Raw genomic sequence first — 19,816 nt, forward strand, 5'->3', positions numbered from 1 at the left:
TCTAAAAAATTATTTGGATTTTAGTGCAATATCTTTATAGTAAAGGCGAAAAAAAATCATGACCTTTTTTATTCTCGGAGCTCTTCTGATGTTATACTAGAGCAGACTGGAAATCCAAGTACTTTTGTACCAGTATTTACCAGCCTTTATAGAATCCCATTGTCTTCTCCCCCTTGAGCTCAAATTTAGCCCCTATTAATTAAGGTTGAGATCAGAAGTTGAGAGACACAGGCATGATCAGAAAGTGCCATACAGCGTGGCAGAGACTTTTGTCTTTGAAACTCTCCCACCTAGCACTGATTTGTTTTTATTTTGGGGCCATGTTTATTTTGGGCATGTTTGAATAGTCTACCAAGATTTCAGTGCCACAGGTTTGATCAGCAGCAGTCCCCAGAAAGGACAGTTCAGTGAATCAGGGCATCAGGGTATCAGTTCCTGTGTTATCTTAGTGGGACAAAGATACTCTGAACTGACCCTGCACCACAGCATCCTCCCCTTCCTAACTGGTTGGGTGTCAGGATGGACAGGTAGTCTGCCTAGTAAGCTAGGCTGCCTGGTGCCTCTGGCGTCAGACTTCTGACCCCTCTGGAATGAAGTCAGTTTGCATGAGGAGAGGTGAGTGGAAGTACAGACAGACGGCAGCCCTTTGAACACAGAAATCTGCTAGTTTTTAACAAACCATGGAAATGAAAATGAACAGGAAGGGCCTCACTTTGTCTTTGCCTGTTTTATAGGAACACACTACATTAAGTTGTCTTGTCTTGCCTGGGGTACTTCCAAAAAGAGAAGTGATCTGCAGGTTTACTATCTGTGGATGTGTTCTAGGTTGGAAGCGTGAATCCTGCTGATAACTTCCGTGTTCTAGTGAGGCAGAAGAAGGCCAGCTTTGAGGAAGGTAAGAGATATAACGTGGGCTTTGTACTTAAGGAAAGGTGTTTAGTTAGGTTAATGTGATTTAAGTCTAGACTAATAATTGTCACCTTTTGTTACACTATTTTATAGAACAATTTTCTTTCCTGGTAGATCTTTGTGACTGTCCCTTGTTGGTGAGCTCACCGAGGCCACAATATGAGCACGGGAAGGTAGATTTAGCACTGGTCTTTTAAATGGAGAGGAGCCAATTCGTAGGTCTCCCTGTTAAGAAAACAGTGGGCTGGAATCCTGGAGCTTTTAGTTCCACTTCACTGAAGTTCGCTGGGAATAAAACATCTTTGTGTCATATCCTCCCATTTTCTGAGACATAATTCTTGTTTGCTCCTAAGAGTTTGAGCCCTTGACAGTAATCTCAGAAAGACCTTACTCCTGCCCTTTGATTTGATCCTTCTGAAATTGATTACATCCTCACATTTTTCTTATCAGATGAAACCTAGAATCCCATTTAGTCTTGAGCTGATCCCAAAGCAACTTGAAGGGATGGATAGAGGGTCTCGGACTGACATTCATTCACTTGATTGCATTCCGGTTCCTGTTCATTTGCCTTTAACAAGTGGCCACTGGCAGTTGTAATCCTACAGCCTTGTTTATATAACAATGTTGTGTTCATTATTGCTACCCAGGGTCAGGGCCTGTGAGCTGAATAGAGGCTTGAGGTAGAGACTGAATCTGTGTTCCTCCGGGGGACAAGTACTTACCAAAGGATTTTCCCAATAAAAGTCATTTTTTCAGAAAATCCTGGTACCAGTTTTGAAGCTCTGATATTTTCTGTGCTTGCTCACATGACTGCAGTATTGCTCTGTAGGGTAATTGAGACAAAAAGTGAGGTTAGGGGCCAGTGGTGGGGTTCAGAGAAGAGGGGAGCTGCTGGCACCATAGAAGCAGAAAAATTGAAGCTATGGCAGGAGAGGAGGGAATGAGGAGAAACAGGTAAGAGGAGAGGAAGTGAATAAATTTGCATAAGGGTGCCGTGTTCTACAGTATATTCTCAGCTCATGACTTAGGATATTCTTCACTGTTGGCAAAACTCTGGGATGCTTGGCTTGAGTGCTCTGCCTGGGGAGGTTGGTAAGGAGGCAGAGTTTTGGGTCTGGAGTTAAGTTCAGGCAGAGCAGAGAAAGCTCCTGAGAACACCAGATGCCAGAGTCTAAGGAGGTCTTGCTGTGATTCATGGGGTCTCAGAGAGTCGGATACGACTGAGCGACTGAACTGAACTAAAAGAGGTCTTGAGACAGTAAATTCTTGAGAATTTGCTTATATCTTAGGAAAACACTGTTTTTCCTAAGCTAATTGGGGATTAAGGCAGTCTTGTGAAAATAACAGGGGCAAGTGACCCCTCAGTGGCATGTACATGGCAATGTGTGCCTGCTCAGTCATGTCTGACTCTTTGTGACCCCATGGACTGTAGCCCGCCAGGCTCCTCTCTCCCATGGGATTTCCCAGGCAAGACTGCTAGAGTGGGCTGTCATGTCCCCCTCTAGGGGATCTTCCTGATCCAGGGATCAAAACCTGTGTCTCCTGCATTGGCAGGCAGATTCTTTACCACTGAGCCACCTGGGAAGCCCATAGATCACAATGGGTATTATCATTATTCCCATTTTACAGGAGGAAAAACTGTAAAACTGGAAGAAATGAACTTCCCCCCAAAATCACACAGGGATTCAAATCCATGTCTCCTTCAAATACTGGATTTTTCTACTTAGCAGTACTATTTCTCCTGATTGCTAATGCTTTCCTTTCCTATGCTGTTTGTTTGTTCAAACGTTACAAGGTCAAGCATCTCAAACCTGTGCCCGTAGCTAGGATTTTGGCCAGTAGGCTGTTCTTCCCTGTTGAAGGTGATTGAGTCCTGGCACACTGCAGTGTTGTGATGGTGGATGTCCCTCTGGACCTCATTCTGGAACTTGGTCGGTCAGAGATCTCCAGTGACCTCACAAAAGCAGGCTTTCTGCCGAGCTGCAAAAAAATGGGACTGCCCACTTGTTAGCAGTTAGTTCTGTCTCATGGTCCTCATTTGGCTTCCCTTTCTGGCTTCAAGCTTCAGAAATTTTGTGTCCTCGTTCCTTTTCTACCTTCCGTGTTCTTCTACTTGAACATCTCTTGGTGAGCCGAGACTCACCTTGCAAGCCTGAAGAACTCTCCCAAACTTAAAGCTACCTCCCTGGTTTTGATCTTCTAGAGATCTCTGCCTTGGCCAGGGGAGGCAGAAGTCCTTCTCTCCTCTCCTGTACATCTATTTTTTTAATGGAGTGGCCAAAAGTGTGATTAATAATGGGTAGTTTTACCCTTTGTTAGAACTTGGCCCTTTCACTTCTGTTATAAACTAAAGCACGGGTGCAGTTCCTTTGTCCTGAGCCAATAGCAGAGTCATCCAAAACTGTCAGCTCATATAGCGTTTTGTGATCCTGTCCCCTTGACGTGAGCCGTCAGCAGCACGCATTTTCTTTTCTGGTTTTTAGTGTAAGCGATGTGCCTTGTCCTAAGCTTACTGGCAGACAGCAAGTAACACTGAACCCCAGGAACATGTTCATTCTGGCTGTGGGTGCTTCTGTAAGATGTCTTTAATTCTTATGTGCCCTTCTCTTTCTGGCCCAACTCTCCTCCTTCCTTGCTAGCCACCTGACATTCTGTTACTACAGTTTCACAATAGAAAATTCTTGACCACAGCTCTGTACAAAATAGTCATCTCTCAGTTGTGAAGATGGGTGTTTCCCTCGCACAGTATTCATAAGCCCGTCAGTTCCATCATCTGTGATGTCTGTTATGTGCAGTTGTGAGTTATTGAGAGAACCTGAGTCTATAGTTCTCGGAGACCCCTGAGTTGTGACAAGGTAGCAGAGCTCTGTTCCACCAAATTGAATTCACAGGAGCATGACTGGTTAAAAAACAAACCTGTCAAGAAGAAGCATCCTAAGTTGGAGTGGTAAAGACTCCTATTTGGGGTCTGATATCTAACATTAGGTTTATTTGCCGTGAGTGTAACGTACGCAGCCATTTGGAAGATGATGATCACTCAGTTCTGTGGCCGTTGAGGTCTTTCATGCTTCTCGAATCTTTTTCTCTCACTTTGTTTGGCTCCTGTCTCATCCTCTACTCTGCCATCTTCATTCTCCAACCTCTTAGTCTCATATATCAAACAACATCCTTCCAGTTTTAAAGGACATTTCTTAAAATTTACTTCTGTAGGATTGCCCAGAACTAGGCAGAATGTTATTAACGCAACTAGTAATGAAATTATATTATTCAGCAAAGTCAAATAAATAATTTCTTTCTACTCTGTGAGTAGAGCACTGACTCATATGATTTTCTACCATGAATCAAGTCTAACCTCTGGGTTCTCAATCCAAGTTTCTTAGGGGATCTGGGAAAAAAATTCCCATATGTGTATGTTTAATGTATTTTCTTTTGTTAATGGTTTATTAATCTTTGCTGTGAATTATATAACCTGCCATACCCCTTTCTAGACAAACAAGAAAATAAAAAATATAGCCTTTATCTGTTTTGTACAGAGCAAATAACAGAGAAAATTAGCTTCTGTTAAATACCTCAAACATCTTGAAAAAAGGATACTAAATACAAACAGAACCAAAATTTTTAGTATTGTTAGCCCTATAAAAGTTTTTTTTTTTCACAGTTTGACAAACTTTATTAGTTTTTCCCCAAACAACAGTGATCCATCTGAACATGAGAGAGAAAATACATGATTCCAGATTCCAGAGATTTAGTCTATACTTTTATATTTTTTATTAAATATTTTACTGTCCTTCACTGACTTTCTTTTTAACTAGTTTTAAATTGTTAAACTCTAAAACTTGATGATCCATGCTTATTTCATGCCTCACTTATCAATGTGAATTTTAAGTTTGTTTGGAATTGTACAGGACCCTACTAGAAGGAAATGCTATTATTTGATGTGATAGTTGTGTGTCAGTGACCATGGGAAGAGCTGACCCATTGGAAAAGGACCCTGATGCTGGGAGGGGTGGGGGCAGGAGGAGGAGGGGACGATGAGGATGAGACGGCTGGATGGCATCACCGATTCGATGGACGTGAGATCAGTGAACTCCAGGAACTGGTGATGGACAGGGAGGCCTGGCGTGCTGTGGTCCATGGGGTCGCAAAGAGTTGGACACGACTGAGCGACTGAACTGAACTGAACTGACCCTTAGGATCTTGTTCATCTTCCATGTGGCCTATGGGTTTAGGCCCAGAATGGTTGACATGACTTTCCACAGATTATTGCAAATGTGTGGATCAGATTCAAGAGCCAGTTGTTGCTTTTTGTGGCCTAAGCATCTCCATTGGTTGCTTACATTTCATTAGATGGTACACACCTGCTCTGGAGTTTACATTTTAATATAATAAAACTCATTAACCAAATAATTCCAATGAAATCATTGAAGAGAAAAAGAAAAAATAGAAAAGACGTGACATAGAAATCAAAGACTAGCATATACACACAACCACTTTATAAGGAAGTGTTTTCAGTCTTCACATCTGTCCCTAAAAGGCTCCTGTCCATTCTTACTCAGCTTCTAACATCTTTTCAGATTGCTGTCAATCTGTGGATCAGAGTATCTCTAATTGCGGAGTATGGCTCTTGTAAATTGTAGCCTAGCTGTATGTTAAAAATGAGAGCTTGCAAATCAAAACCTGTTTACTAATCGGGACGCTCTCTCAGCAAGCCCCAAGATTTCTTCCTGAGAGCATTAAAACACCTATGTGTGATACACGCAGCATTTTCAGTCTCCCAAAGTTTTGTTTTCTCGTGCCAGATGGTAAAGTTGGTTGTCTTAAACTTGCTGAGTATTTTTTTTTTCCTTTTTTATGTTAAAAATAGAAAGGATGTTTTTTCCTTTGGCTGAAAATGGTGGAACTCACATGAGTGGTTTCCCTGTGTCCTAACAGCTAGAACACAGAGTTCATTCAAGCCTGCATGTAATGCGGTGGCCCACTGGCTTGCACTGATGACCCGTGCCAGCAGTGCAGCCAGGCAGGTGCTCACAGTTGGCTCTGCTGGAAACACAGAATTAATCATGGGTTCTCGGGAAAAAGGGTGTGGTATCCAGCTTGCTGTTGGTGTTCACCCTTGCGAGAAGTGCTAATGAGCGTGATTTGTGGAGCAGAGAGCTGTTGAAGTACTTGTGGCAGTTTGGTTCTTTTTCTTCACTGCCTGTAATTCACGGTGCATAATAGATCACTGTCATGCAGGGCATCGTACTTGGTTCTCCTAGTTGTCCTTGAATTGAGCTGTCTTTCACGACTGCTTCGTAAGCCCAGCTGGTTGAGAAAGGAAACTGATTTCTGATTTTGCTGATCTGCAAACTGCTGTCATCAATGACTGAAAATGACTGCTTGTAGGAAACATCAGAAGCCCTTGACCAATTAAAATGTTTAGGAAAGGATGTTAGTCTTTTGTTAAAATAGTCACTAATAGGTTGAAATGTGTTAAGAGGAACCCAGAAACAGCTTAAATGCAGTAAAAGTGTTTTGGTTCCCCCCACCCCACCCCACCTTCAAATTGCAAGCCCAGGGCAAAAAATATGCTGACACGGAAAGAAATGCTAAGTATAATTTGGTACTGTTAGTCCTGTCTGTTTCCATGTCTACATAAAACTTTTAAAAATGGCATGCTTGTTTCTTGGGCCAGAAAAGGGAAGGGAATTTGGTTCAGGTATAGAACACAGTTCCAGCAGGGCTTGAGAATATTACCAGCATAGATGTCCTTGGATATAGAGGGAAAACAAAATCAACTTTTTTTCCTTTTTTTTTTTTGCAATTCCTCCTGGACATTTGGGGGAAAAAAAAAACCTTGTAGTTAACAGTTATGATTAAAGGCCTTGCTGTAGACTGAATTGTGTCCTCCCCAAATTTGTATATTAAAGCCCTGACTCCTCAGGTGATAGTATTTGGAGATGGAGCCTTTGGGAGGTCATTAGATTTAGATGAGGTCATGATATTGGAGCCCTCATAATGAGATTAGTAACCCTTATAAAAAGAGACACTAGTTTGCATTCTCTTCTCTCTTCTCTTTCTTTTCTGTCTGATGTGAAGGTGACTGTTTGCAAGCCAGAAAGAGAGCCCCCACCCAAACCTGACACCAGCTTCCAACTGTGAGGAAATAAATTTCTGTTGTTGAAGCCAGCTGGTCCATGATATTTTGTTATGTCAGACTGAGCTGGCTAATAAGGCTCGTTTTCTTTTCCTTTGTCAGATTAAACTACTGAAATCCTGTATTTTATCTCTGTGTCTTTTAGCAGTAATGAGATGCAGCCGTGACACTCAGTCACTGTACGGTGTTCCACTGGTAGGCCATTGGAGTCAGGAGCCATTTCTCATAGGGGAACGATCAAACTATTATTCTCTTGCCCTTGGAATCTAGCAGCGTTCCCTTGGGACATTAAGGACAAGATTTATTGTTTGAGTTTTTTAGTGGTTATTCTGTAGAACACCTAGTGTCTGCCTTCTATCTGTGGTAAATCTCCACAAATCTTTAGTTAAATTGCACTTATTTATTGCCAGTTTTTAAACAGTTTATTGAAGTATCATTTTCTGCTATAAAATGTACTCATTCTAAGTATAATTTTGTGATTCTTTATAAATGAAAAAGGTTATGCAGTCATGACCACAACCCAGTTGAAAAACTTTTCCCTCAATGCCACACAGTTTCCCTTGACAGTTTACAGTCAGTTCTTTCCCACCACCACCTCAGCCAACCACTTTCTGTCTCTCTAGATTTGTCTTTTCTGGAAATTCCATGCAAATGGAATCACTCAATATGCAGGCTTTTGTGTCTGCTTCTTTTATTTAGCATAAGGTTTTTGAAATTTGTCTGTGTTGTAGAATGTATCGATAATTGACTTCTTATTTGTGCTGAACAATATTCCAGGTTAATGAATATGCCACATTTTGTTTATCCATTCACCAGTTGATGGATATTTAGATTGTTTCCAGTTTTTAGCTATTAAGAATAATGCTGCTATGGATATTTGTATGTTTATATACTCCTTAGGATTTTCTGCTAACAGGATCATACTGTGCAAATAAAGGCAGTTTTACTTCTTCCTTTGGGACTTGCATTGCTTTCAGTGTCTTTTTTTTTTTTAATTTTACTGGCTGGAACATCCAGTACAACGTTGGCTTTTTAGTCTTTCACCATTAGTGTAACGTTAGCTCTAAGTTTTCTCAGATTTCCTTAATCAGCTTGAAAAAGTTTTCTTCCGTTCCTAGGGGACAGAGAGTTTTGCTGTGAATGAGTGCTGAGTTTTATCAGGTGCATGTTTTACGTCTGTGAGGTGATTACCTGGGTTTTATTTGTCCGTTTATGTGGTATACTATATTCATTGATTTTCAGTTGTTAAACCAGTCTTGCGCTACGGGAATAAATTCCAGTCAGTCATGGTAGATAATCTTTTTTGAATGTTTCTAGATTTATTTTGCATATATTTTGGTAGGATTATTGTGTGTATATTCATAAATGATACTTTCCTGTAGTTTTCTTGCGCTATCTTTGTCTGGCTTTGGTATCTGGGAAATGCAGGCCTCGTAGAATGAGTTGGGAAGTAGTCTTTCCTCCTTTTCAGAATTGGTATGGTTTCTTCATTAAATATATGATAAATATTGCCAGTGAAGCCTTCTGGGCCTGGTTTCTTTGTGGGAAAGTTTTTAATACTAATTCAGTTATTTTACTTATGATAAAGTTAGTCAGATTTCTTATTTCTTCTTGAATCACTGATGGTAATTTGTACCTTTATACAAATTTGTCTATTCATCTACGTTGTCTAATTATTGGCATAGCGTTGTTCATATTATTTTTCCCTTATAAATTTTAAGTTCTGTGGTTGTTGGTACATGACTGCTTTTATTCCCAATTTTTAGTAATTTGTATCTTCTCTTGGTTAGTCTAAATAAAGTTTCTCTTTTATAGAAGATCTAACTTTTAGTTTTACTGATTTTATTATTTTGTTTTAAATTTCATTGACTTCTGCTCTGATCTTGATTTTTCCCTTCCTTTTGCTTGCATTGGATTTAATTTGCTCCTTTTTTAATTTCTTGTGGTAGAAGTGTAGATTATTGATTTGAAACTTTTTTTCTAACATAGGCATTTAAATCTATACATTTCCCTCTAGCCAATTTTTTAACTGTGCACCATAAATTGTTTTCATTCTTACTCAATTAAAATACTGTTTAATTCCTTTTGTGATTTCTTTGATCTTTGGATTATTTAGAACTGTGTTTAATTTCCAAATACTAGGACATTCCTAATTTTATTTCTGTTGTTGAGTTTTAATTTAATTCTGTTGTGACCAGAGAACATTTCAAGTGGCTTCAACTCTTAAATTTATTGAGACTTATTTTAAGGCTTAGCATTTAGACTCTTTTGACAAATATTTCATATGTCCTTTAAAAGAATATTTATTCTGTTGTTGCTAGGTTGAGGTTTCTATAAATGTCAAGTTGATCACTTTGGATGACAGTTTGTTCAAACCTGTACCTTTGTTGATTTTCTATCTAGTTGTTTTCCATGAGGTTTTGAGTATGGAAGGTTATTTACCTCCAGAACTTGTGGGCTAGTGAGACCTTTATAATTTTTGCCTCATCTAGCTAAACAACTGTCTAGAAACCCAAGTGAATGTCTACAGAGTATCAATAAAGAAACATTGTCAATTCAGTTAATAGGGTGTATTTTAAATAAAGATCTTCAGGTATTGGAGTTAAAAAAAAATAAACATATGTATATGTATATCACAGGATTATGTTTGTATTTCAGAATTCTGTGCTTTGTGGGAGGAATTCATTTACATTAGTAAAGTATTGGTCACTGAGTTGTGTCCAACTCTTTGTGATCCCATGAACTGTAGTTCGCCAGTCCCATCTGTCCATGGAATTCTCCAGGCAAGAATACTGGAGTGGGTAACCATTCCCTTCTCCAGGGGGTCTTCCCAACCCAGGGATTGAACCTGGGTCTCCTGCATTGCAGATTCTTTACTGTCTGAGTCACCAGGGAAGTCCCTTACATTAGTAAGTGACAAACTTATACAGTACAGGGAAAACCGTGGCGATTTTAGGAACTTGTGAGCAAGTCTCACTTTAGTGTTTATAGATTCGGAAAAGTCAATTTGTTGCTTCCGCCTTTCATTTGTTTCTTCTTTGTGCCATTTTTCTCAAGCATGGGTGTATTTTGTTTGATTGGTTGGATTATCCCACCATTGTCCCATTTCTGATTAGTCTTAGATATACTATAATGAAGCAACTTACACATTGGAATTTTAAATATAAGGAATTATAGAGGAGATTGAATCTATAAAGATAAAATTTGCCTTCTACAAATCTGATTCAAATTGGTAGACTAGACCTGAAGGCCAGTGGGTGAAATTAAATATTTTCTAAGGTCCTTTTTCATACTGCCATTTGAGTAAATGAGTAATAAACAGAGAGAAGTAGGTGGTAGAGAAAGAAAACTAAAGGAATTAAAGGGTCAGTGAAATACAAGTGTCCCGAGTACCTGCCACCCATAAATGCCAATCCATGAAAAATGTGTTTCCATTTAGAACTCACTGGAGATAGAAATAACTGTTTATTGTTTACTTATCTAATAGTCTCTTACAGTTTCAAGATGATTTAATTGCTCCTTAGACCTCTCGTTAAAAAATAAGTATATACTCATTGAAAAATAATAATACAGAAAGTAGCACATAAAAAGAAGAAATCTCTTCATTCATTGTCCCTCTCTCTTCCAGACCCTCCTTATAACCAGCATTCTCTGTCTTGCTTTCTCACTGTCTCTTCATAGGAATAACCCTGTTAATCCCTGTTAATGTTCTATATTATAGTCAAGATGATTAATTGTTTTAGGATATGGTAAATTGAGGCTATAGCCATAGGCAGTGGGGTCAAGTATCTTGACCTAAGAGGGTAAAAAGAGCTTACAACAAGATGGGGTGAGGCTAATTCGTTCTTAGTAAATGACAGCAACAAAGATTTCTGCATGTATAGTTATAGTAATGTGGAAATGATATATCTGACTCCAGTATACATCTTTCAGAGGCTGTTACTCTTTGTCTCTGCATTTTCTCTTTTAAGGGATCTTTGTTTTAATTATTTCTTTCTCTATAAAAATTAAAGAGTGGTGATAAGAATTCTAGGCTGTCCATTCCCCTCAGTGATAGCCAATAGTGAATATACAATGTATGGATTTAAGTTGAAGGAACACAAAAAGACATCTTCATGTCTTTTAGACATGAAGCTTTTAGAGGAGTAACTCAAGAGGCCTCAATCATTTATTCATCCATTCAGCAAATGTTTGTTGAATGCCTATTATGTGCTACTCATTTTGGCAAGATACAGACAGTAAATGAATAAAATCTATGTCAAGTGATGGTAAGCACTTGGGTTCATTTGCTAGGGCTGCTGTAGTGAAGTATACCAACTGGCTGGTTTAAGAATAACAAGTTTATTTTCTCTCAGTTCTGGAAGTTAGATGTCCAAAATCAAGGTGCATAAAGTTGGTTCTCTCTAAGGACTCTTGGGAGAATCCATTCTGTGCCAGTTTCCTAGCTTTTAGTGACAGCTGGCAGTCCTTGGTGTTCCTTAGCTTCTGGATGCATCCCTCCAGTCTGCCTCATCTTCAGCTGGAATTCTGTGTGTCTGCATCCAGATTTCCCTCTTATATGAACACCATCTTACTGGATCAGCACCCCCCCTCCCCCCCGCCTTATGAACTCATCTGAACTTGATTACTCTGCAAGAAACCTATTTCCAAATAAGGTCACATTCTGAAGTTCTGGGAAGAACGTGAATTTGGAGGGAACCCTGTTCAACTCATAATAGCACCATCACTATAGAGAAAAATTAAAACAGGATAGTGGTGGGAAAGTGAATGTTGGGGTTGTTACAGGCTTGTGATTTTATGTAAAGGATGAAGGAAGCCTTGCTACTTGGTTGTCATTTGAACAGAGAATTGAGGAACGTGGAAGGTAGAGTGTGGTAGCTATCTCTAGGGAACACTTTGCAGCCAGGAGGGAGCATTGCTCAGGAGTATCGGGGAAGCCAGTGTGGCTGGAGGAAAGAAGCAGAGATGAGATCCGAGCGGTATCTGGGGCACATGTCATGTAGGGCCTCCTAACCTTTTGCTTTTACTCTGAGTGAAATGGGAAATTGCTGAAGAGTTCTGAGTAGAGGATGAGCTGATTGATTATGTTTTAAAAGGCGCTCTGGCTGCCCTGTTGAGACTGGGCAAGGTTGAAGTAGGCAGATGAGTTAGAAGGCCACTGCAGTGATCCAAGTGAAAGGCAGTGAAAAGAGGTCATACTCTTTCTTGGCAGGTTTTGCTGATAGTCTGAAAATAGGATGTGAGAGAAGGAAACAAGTCAAGGGTGACTCTTAAGTATTTGGGCCTGAACAACTGGAAGGTGGGAGAAGGCAATGGCTTCTTTCCAGTACTCTTGCCTGGAAAATCCCATGGATGGAGGAGCCTGGTGTGCTGCAGTCCATGAGGTCGCTAAGAGTCGGACACGACTGAGCGGCTTCACTTTCACTTTTCACTTTCATGCATTGGAGAAGGAAATGGCAACCCACTCCAGTGTTCTTGCCTGGAAAACCCCAGGGACTGGGAAGCCTGGTAGGAGGCCGTCTATGGAGTCGCACAGAGTCGGACACGACTGAAGCGACTTAGCAGCAGCAGTAGCAGCAGCAACTGGAAGGTGCTGACATTTAGAGAACGTAAAGACATATTAAGTTGGTTATATAGGTCCTGACTTTAGGAAAAGAGCCTGGGTTGTAAATATAAATCTGGGAGAAGTCACCATAGAAATGGTCTGTAAAGACATGAGAATAATGAGATTCTAGAGTAGGGGGAGGTGTGAGTTCTAGGGCACAGGTGGAAGGAGTAACTTAGATAGCTGCACACAGATGGTTTATCCAGAACAGTAGGAAGGATGCAGAGTATGGGTGTAGGTGCAGGTGGGTTGACCGATGTGAGGAGGAATCATAGAAGAGGCTGGCAGACCTGAGCAATGAAAGGCTGGATGGGAGAGGGCCCCAGGAAAGGCATCCCAAGTGAGGCAGCAGCCAAAGTGATGGGGCGTCCCAGTGCCGTGAGCATTAATAGGATTTTCTACAGAAATAAGGGATTTTTGTTACTGCTGTTATTTTGCCTCTTGAGTTTACTGTTGATGAGTGTTTCTAACCACTTTGTACCTAGTTCTAAGTTTCTTCTAATTTTTAATCACTCTCTAATCTAGTTGTTTCATATCTGTCTTTTCCTTTCCATCCTAAATACCACTACTACAACTTGGGCTTCCATCATTTCACCATTGGACAGTTACCGCATCCTATATTAATTACCCTCAAAATTCTTCTGTTCATCTCATCCTATGTGTTGGTACCGATTTAGCTTCTTATAGCACAGATTTGATTATGGGTCAGCCCTTCTTAATCACTCTCTTTGTCTTTGAAATTAGTCCTCCAGTCAAGACTTCATACAACCTGGTCGCATCCTGCCATTCTAGACCAGTCTTCTACAGGTCCCCTCTGTGTACCCTGTGCTCAAACCACACTGGACACCTGCTAATACTCTTGTGACATTCACTTCGCTGCCCTTCTGTATGAATGTCCCTTGTTTGTTCTCACCCCACCAGATCCCGGCCCCAACCCTGCAAAGAGATTCTTGAGATTTAAGAGCCTGTGTATCCTGGGATATTAATGCCCAGTAGTCGTTTTATTGTAATATGATTCATTATCAAAGATGCTGCTGCTGGTCTATGCAAATAAAACCTCCATTTGTTTTTATGCTCTCTGAGTGCTGCCAGCCAGTAGTAGTTTTTTTGTCTCCATCATTGTCCTTAATAAAACAGTGCTTGGGAATCATCATGATTTGAATTTTTGAATTACAGCCAGATTAACCCTCAGGTTTTCTGGATTGATTTAGAAATCTTAGCCTCATCAGAGAAGAAACATCTCTGTATTTTGAGTTCTAGAATATTGTACAACTTTCTTCACAAAAATCAAAAACAGAGGGGGAAAAAATGAAAAAAAAAAGGGGGGGGGATCTGAAGGGTCCTTAAGGAAAGATACCAGATAAGCACAGGACATCATTATTTACCAGTTTTTAAGAAGATTGATACATGGAGTATGGTTTTTAAATTTCTGGTTCTTGATAGTCCATTTAAGAATTAGTCAGTTTCTTGAGGCATTGTAAAGCTCCGTGTCCTGCCTCCCCCTCCTCTGTCATCCCCAAAAGCACATTCAGCTAGCAGCCATCTGCTCCTCTCCTTGCAGAGGAGTCTGACTCATCACTCCTCACTGTGTCTCTTCCACTGATACATGCATCTCAATTCCATTCGATTACCAACTTTCAACTGGACCCCACTGCCAGACTGGTCCCCTGTTCCAGCATTTTCTCTTGGCTGCACTGTTTCTGCATCTGCTTGGTCCCCTCTGCCTACTTCCTGTATAAGTTTGATGACACCCACTCAGGTATACAGCTGGACAAATACTATAAAATTCCTACAGTACCAGACACTGTCATCTTGCATTCTGCCTCTCTCCACTACTCATCCAGAATGGAATCTAGATGCTTTAGTTCTGAATTCTTCTGTATCACTGTGGTATTTAGTAAAATATTCTTATTTTAGTATGCTCAGAATTTAAAATTTGTTTTAAGACCTTAGAAAATTATGAAGATGCCCTTCCTCTGCCCTGTCTACTCCCTACTCCCGTCTTCAGTGCATACTTCCAAGCATATAGCATGTACATTACATAAGTGAGCTGAAGGTGCCACTTCCTCATTTGATGAAAAGGACTTCCTTTCGTTTCTTCCTTATGTTAGTGTCACGCCCCAGTTTTGCGCTACTTAAAGTACACTCCTGTCTGGAAACGAAGTAATTAGTTAGACTAAAGAGTGGATGTTCTTTGGTCTTTAGTTAATTGCTATAAGCCTTGTAAATATGAACTGATAATCTTCAGGTTTCATGGGATATATTCGGTCGGTCTTTAATAGTTAAAAAGAATAAATAAATAGAATTTTTAATAAAAAATTGAAAGACCATAGAATTCCATAAAACCTCCACCCACTGACCAGCAAGCCTAAAAATTTCCAACTGACTTGGAGACAGATCTAGTCTTACACCCAAGTTATTTAAGATGAGAAACATTATTCATCCAGAATGAAAAAGTCTTGTCATCATGTTCCCTTTCATAAACTGATCTTGAAGGCAATGGGCTAAACCAAATGCCATTTTTCTAGTTTCTCATTAGCTTACACTATCACTTGTTTTCTAGAGTGAGCTAAAACCAAGAGATCTTCAAAATCTTTCTTCTTATGGCTATAAAGTAGGCCTCACAGTTAGCTCAAATAAAAACAAAAATAAAATGAAAGAGATCTCACAGTCTGCTGGATTGGAGTCTGAACAATAAAGACTTTGCATTTACTCTGCTCTTTGTGCCTGGGGTTTTAATTTAACACATCAATGAAAAGGCAGCATTTAAAAAGAGGGGGAAAACACCCAGCAAGACTTACTTTTATTAGTGCAATTTGTAAGAAGTTACTGCACTTAATGAGAAAATCGTTAAGCATGAAAAAATGGGCTGTGACTTAATTTACGGAGCTTAAATGGTGAAGTTTTAATTGAGTTTTTTAGTTATTGGTAAAAAATATTAGTAATAATAAACAACTACCAGGGCTGTATCTGTACTGTTGAAGTGGTCAACGCTTTTACATACCTTAGTTCAATTTCCTGTGCCACTGGTCATGCATAATATTATAGCTGTGGTATTCTCTGTCATATCTGCTGAAACTTTTTCTGTTCTTTCAAGGGAGGCAGGCAACTTCTTCTGTCTGCTACATGAGGAAATTTGGGGCAGAGAGTCTAGCAGAATGGTTTCTAAAAGGGGCAAGGGTGGAACAGAGGTAAAAGGCAGGACAGACCTGTGTCCACTCCACAGTCCACTTGCTTAAACAAGACAACAATTGAAGTCACTTTCAGGTTCATAAGGCTTATCCTTTCCCCCTGGTTCTCAGTTTCTCTTGTGGCCGCCAGTGATTTATTTTTCCCCAGTAAGCAGATTTCATTAAAGACTGCAAAACTAAAAACAGGAATAATACCAGACCAAGAAACACAAACATTCAGGACAAATTCCTGGGATCATAGATCCAAATTCTTTTGAAAGTAGAAGTCGAAAGGGTATTTAAAAGAAATAAATCGGCACATCTTATGTCATTTAGAGGGAAAATATTTAGGATACCTTCTTTTTGTTCTTACATTCCCTGAAGTGCATTTGACTCCTTAAAGGTCATGAACGCCATGGGAAGGGTTCAGTAATGAAGAAAAGTCCTATATACTTTATATTCCTTTATTATTTAAGTTAAAGACTGCTTTGTTAACTTCTGTGTCCTGCAAATATCTGATGTGTAAATGGAGCGTTCAATCCTATGGGTTCATGATAACACACTGTGCCAGTGGCCCCTAGATCCTCTGCTCACCCTTTCCCTGTGTGCCTTGGGTCTGCGGGGAGGAGTGGGATGGAGCCTGTCCCTGCAGGTTGCATCTTCCAGGCTCCCACAGCTACTGGCTTCCTACTGTGTTCAGATCCTGGTGAGAAGTAAGGAGGGAGGGAGAAGCCAGGGTGTTTCTCTTACTCCCCCCACCACCCCCACCCCAGCATCTCCAAGTCCTCCATGGTTTCCGCCCCTATAGGACAGGCTTTATTTATCCCCTCCTCTTATCGCCTTTCTGCTCTGTTCTTGTTCCCTTGCAGTGCCAGGGGGTGCTAGGGGCTTCTTGCTATTTCTAATCTCTGGGTTACAGCACCCATTTTCAGTTGGCTTTACAGTTCTTTATCACCTGTGTTAACAGTTGTCTGCATTAAACTTCCTTGGTTAAATATTCAGTGATTTCTGTTCTTCTCTTTGGACCCTGTCTGAATGCGCACAAAGCCTCTACCCACAGTGGCCAGTTTATAGCCTGTTTGAGACACAGGGAAGCCTCTTTGTGACTGATTTTTGTTCCCTGTACTAAAACACAGACTTGTTTTCTTACCAGGCAAATGTTTCTTGTTAACTCTTTGCTTTAAAGACAGTGATAGTAATTTACATGTGGATTTCATTGGCTATAAACTGGACTGCTCACTTAGATTTTTATTTGTTACTGAAAGATGTTACTCCTTTTAATTCTCTTAATGACTGACCTGATCATATACATTTTTTATTTAAATGCTAGATTTTTTATTGTCACTTTCTTTTCTTTAATAAAGATGCCATTGTTATTGACTATGTAAACTGTTGAACATTTTTAAATGATTTAACTGCGGACATCTGTAAAATGTGCACCTCTTCAATAAGTAAAATTCACATAAGGGCACTGAGATCACGAGAAGAATTAAATTGAGAAACATCCTGAATGATGCCTGGGTTTAGCAAAATCATTTGCGATAGCTTTCCAATCCCTTATACATAACGTGTGACAGTTGAGTGAACTACTGCTCTTTCGGCTCTGTAGGATAGAGGGAAAAAACCCTCAGTACATGACTTCCTTTTACTTTGTTGGAAACATCTTTGCAGAAAAGAGAAGAGTAAGTAAATGTCAGGTCAGAGACCAGCAAGCAGACGGTCATGACTGACCAGCAGGAAGAGGGGTGATTGATTTTGTAGAACTCTGGGGGGCTTCCCTGGTGGCTCAAATGGGAAAGAATCTGCCTGCAGTGCAGGAGTCTGAGATTTGATCCCTGAGTTGGGAAGACCCTTTGGAGAAGGGAATGACAATCCATTCCAGTAATTTTGTGTGGAAAGTTCCAGGAGAGGAGGAGCCTGGTGGGCTACAGTCCATGGGGTCACAAAGAGTCGGACAGGACTGAGCAACCATCCCTTTCGCTTTTGGAAGGTGTTTTTCTGGAGAGAGCGAAAAAGCATACATTTCAGATTAAAACAAAAAAACACCACCGTTTTCCTCTTACATAACACTTTTGAATCTTGATAAGATTTTAATATAACGCTAAGGTATTACAAGTATGAAAACTCGTTTTGTGTATCAGCGATCTGTACTCATGTCAGATTCTAGTTAGCATATTAATGCCCCTATTAAAAACCTCAAAATCCAGAACAGACAGGTTTGAAATCCAGAATAGACATTTTGATTTTGAAGACTTCTTGTGAGATAAATGACAGCCTTTGCCTGACCTGCTGTCCTAAGATGAATGGCCCTTCCAGTGGCCATTTTTTTATATTAGCTGCTAATGAGTATTATTGAGCCTCTGAGTAATTCTGGAAAAGCATTCTGGTGAATTATAGTTGAGGTTGTGATTTACTGAGTGTGAACACCGTGACTGATGTGGAAGCACAGGAAAGCACCCCAGTGTTCAGCATTTCCTACATGAGGAGGAGGAGAGAAGGGGGAATCAAAAGCATAATCCAGCCAGAGTTAGATTACTTTTGTCAGCCACTTCTGCATTTTTACATTTATTAAAAATGACAGAGAAATGCCACCAAAGTTTGGATGAGAAGTCCTTTATCCACATCCCATTTTGATATTCAGTATATTAGAGCATCGTCCATCACATATATTCACTGGTGTTAAAAGGTTCATTATAATCAGTGAACCACAAAATAGTCTAGATAGGGAGCCAGATGCACAGGCCACATAACTGATTATTCCGAGAAGGATAGAGTCTGGTTCTGTGTATTCATTGGGCTTATCTGAAGTTTGGGTATGTGTATCTACCTGCATTCCTGAACCTTCTGGGGGAAAGGACAGAAGAGTCCAACATGTAAATAAGAAACTAGATCCAGATGGGCCCACAGATATGTAAGGATGTCTTTCTTAAATGGGAGCTGAGGATTGAGACTGCTGCTGCTTTTCTTTGCATTCTTTCTCACCCATATCATTATTGCAAATGGATTATTGGCTTTCACATTTGCTTTATTTTAGTTTCTTTTGAATGTTTTTTTCTATAAGATGGCAAGTGTGTGTGTGTGTGTGTGTGTGTGTGTGTGTGTGTGTGTGTGTGTGTGTGTGCCATCAAAATTCAAGATAAAGATGGGTGCAGAGACTGCTTTTTGCAGAGCAATTCAGCACTGTCTAGTTGTTTCATGGGCTCCCGGGCCCAAGGATACCCTGTGTTTTAGAGTCCTTTATCTTCTGTGCTCATTACACTCTTTTCCTTGCAGAATTTATGTAATAATAATCTGTAATATTATTTATGTAACACTTTATAACACAGTAGACAATTCTCCTCTTCAAATAATTTCTTCTCTTAGTATCTGTGGTGCCATACCCTCCTGACTCTCTCCTGCCTCCCTAACCATCCCTTCTCGGCCTCCTTTATCAGCAACCGTTCCTCTGTACAGCCTCTGAATCCTGAGGTTCCTCAAAGGCTTGGTCTTGAACCCTTTTTCTCCTGTGCTTTCTCTGTCCTGCCCCAGCTCCTCACGCACACTGTTCACTCTCCTCAGGACGCCCTTCCCTCCCCCGTCCTCCTCTTTCTTCACTACTCCTGGCCATGGACTCCACATGCTGGACCATGTGCTTTTCTACACATACTCCCCGTGCTTTCCCACCTCTCTGCTCGTTCTGTTTTTTGGCTGTCTGATAGCCAAATTCTACTTTTCCTTCATCGCCCAGCAAAAAAGCCATGTTAATTCACAGATCTTTCTTATAATCACCGAAGAGTTTTAAAAATTCAGATTAGTTGATATATTTCTGTAGCACTCGGCGCTCTTCATGTTGACCTCCTGTTACTATTCTTATGTATATGTGTTATATTCTGTGTTAGCATGTAAACTCCCTAAGGACAGGATCTTATCTTCAACTTAATTGTGTCTCCTATAGAACATAATGTAGCATCTTATATGTCGCAGTTACACAGTAAATGTGTACTAGGCTGAATTAAA

The 19,816-nt window shown here is 40.2% G+C and overlaps 1 protein-coding gene across 2 annotated transcripts in view; it reads left to right on the forward strand.

The window, feature by feature from the left end:
• XRCC5 (X-ray repair cross complementing 5) overlaps positions 1–19,816 on the forward strand; it is an 85,638-nt gene that overhangs the window by 49,038 nt on the left and 16,784 nt on the right. For both annotated transcript variants that reach the window (XM_060410401.1, XM_004004914.5), the window contains exon 16: positions 826–895. In XM_060410401.1, coding sequence (XP_060266384.1) covers positions 826–895 — 70 coding nt within the window. The remainder of the gene's footprint in view (positions 1–825; positions 896–19,816) is intronic.

The sequence above is a fragment of the Ovis aries genome, chromosome 2, assembly GCF_016772045.2.
Source record: "Ovis aries strain OAR_USU_Benz2616 breed Rambouillet chromosome 2, ARS-UI_Ramb_v3.0, whole genome shotgun sequence".
Lineage (NCBI taxonomy): Eukaryota > Metazoa > Chordata > Mammalia > Artiodactyla > Bovidae > Ovis > Ovis aries.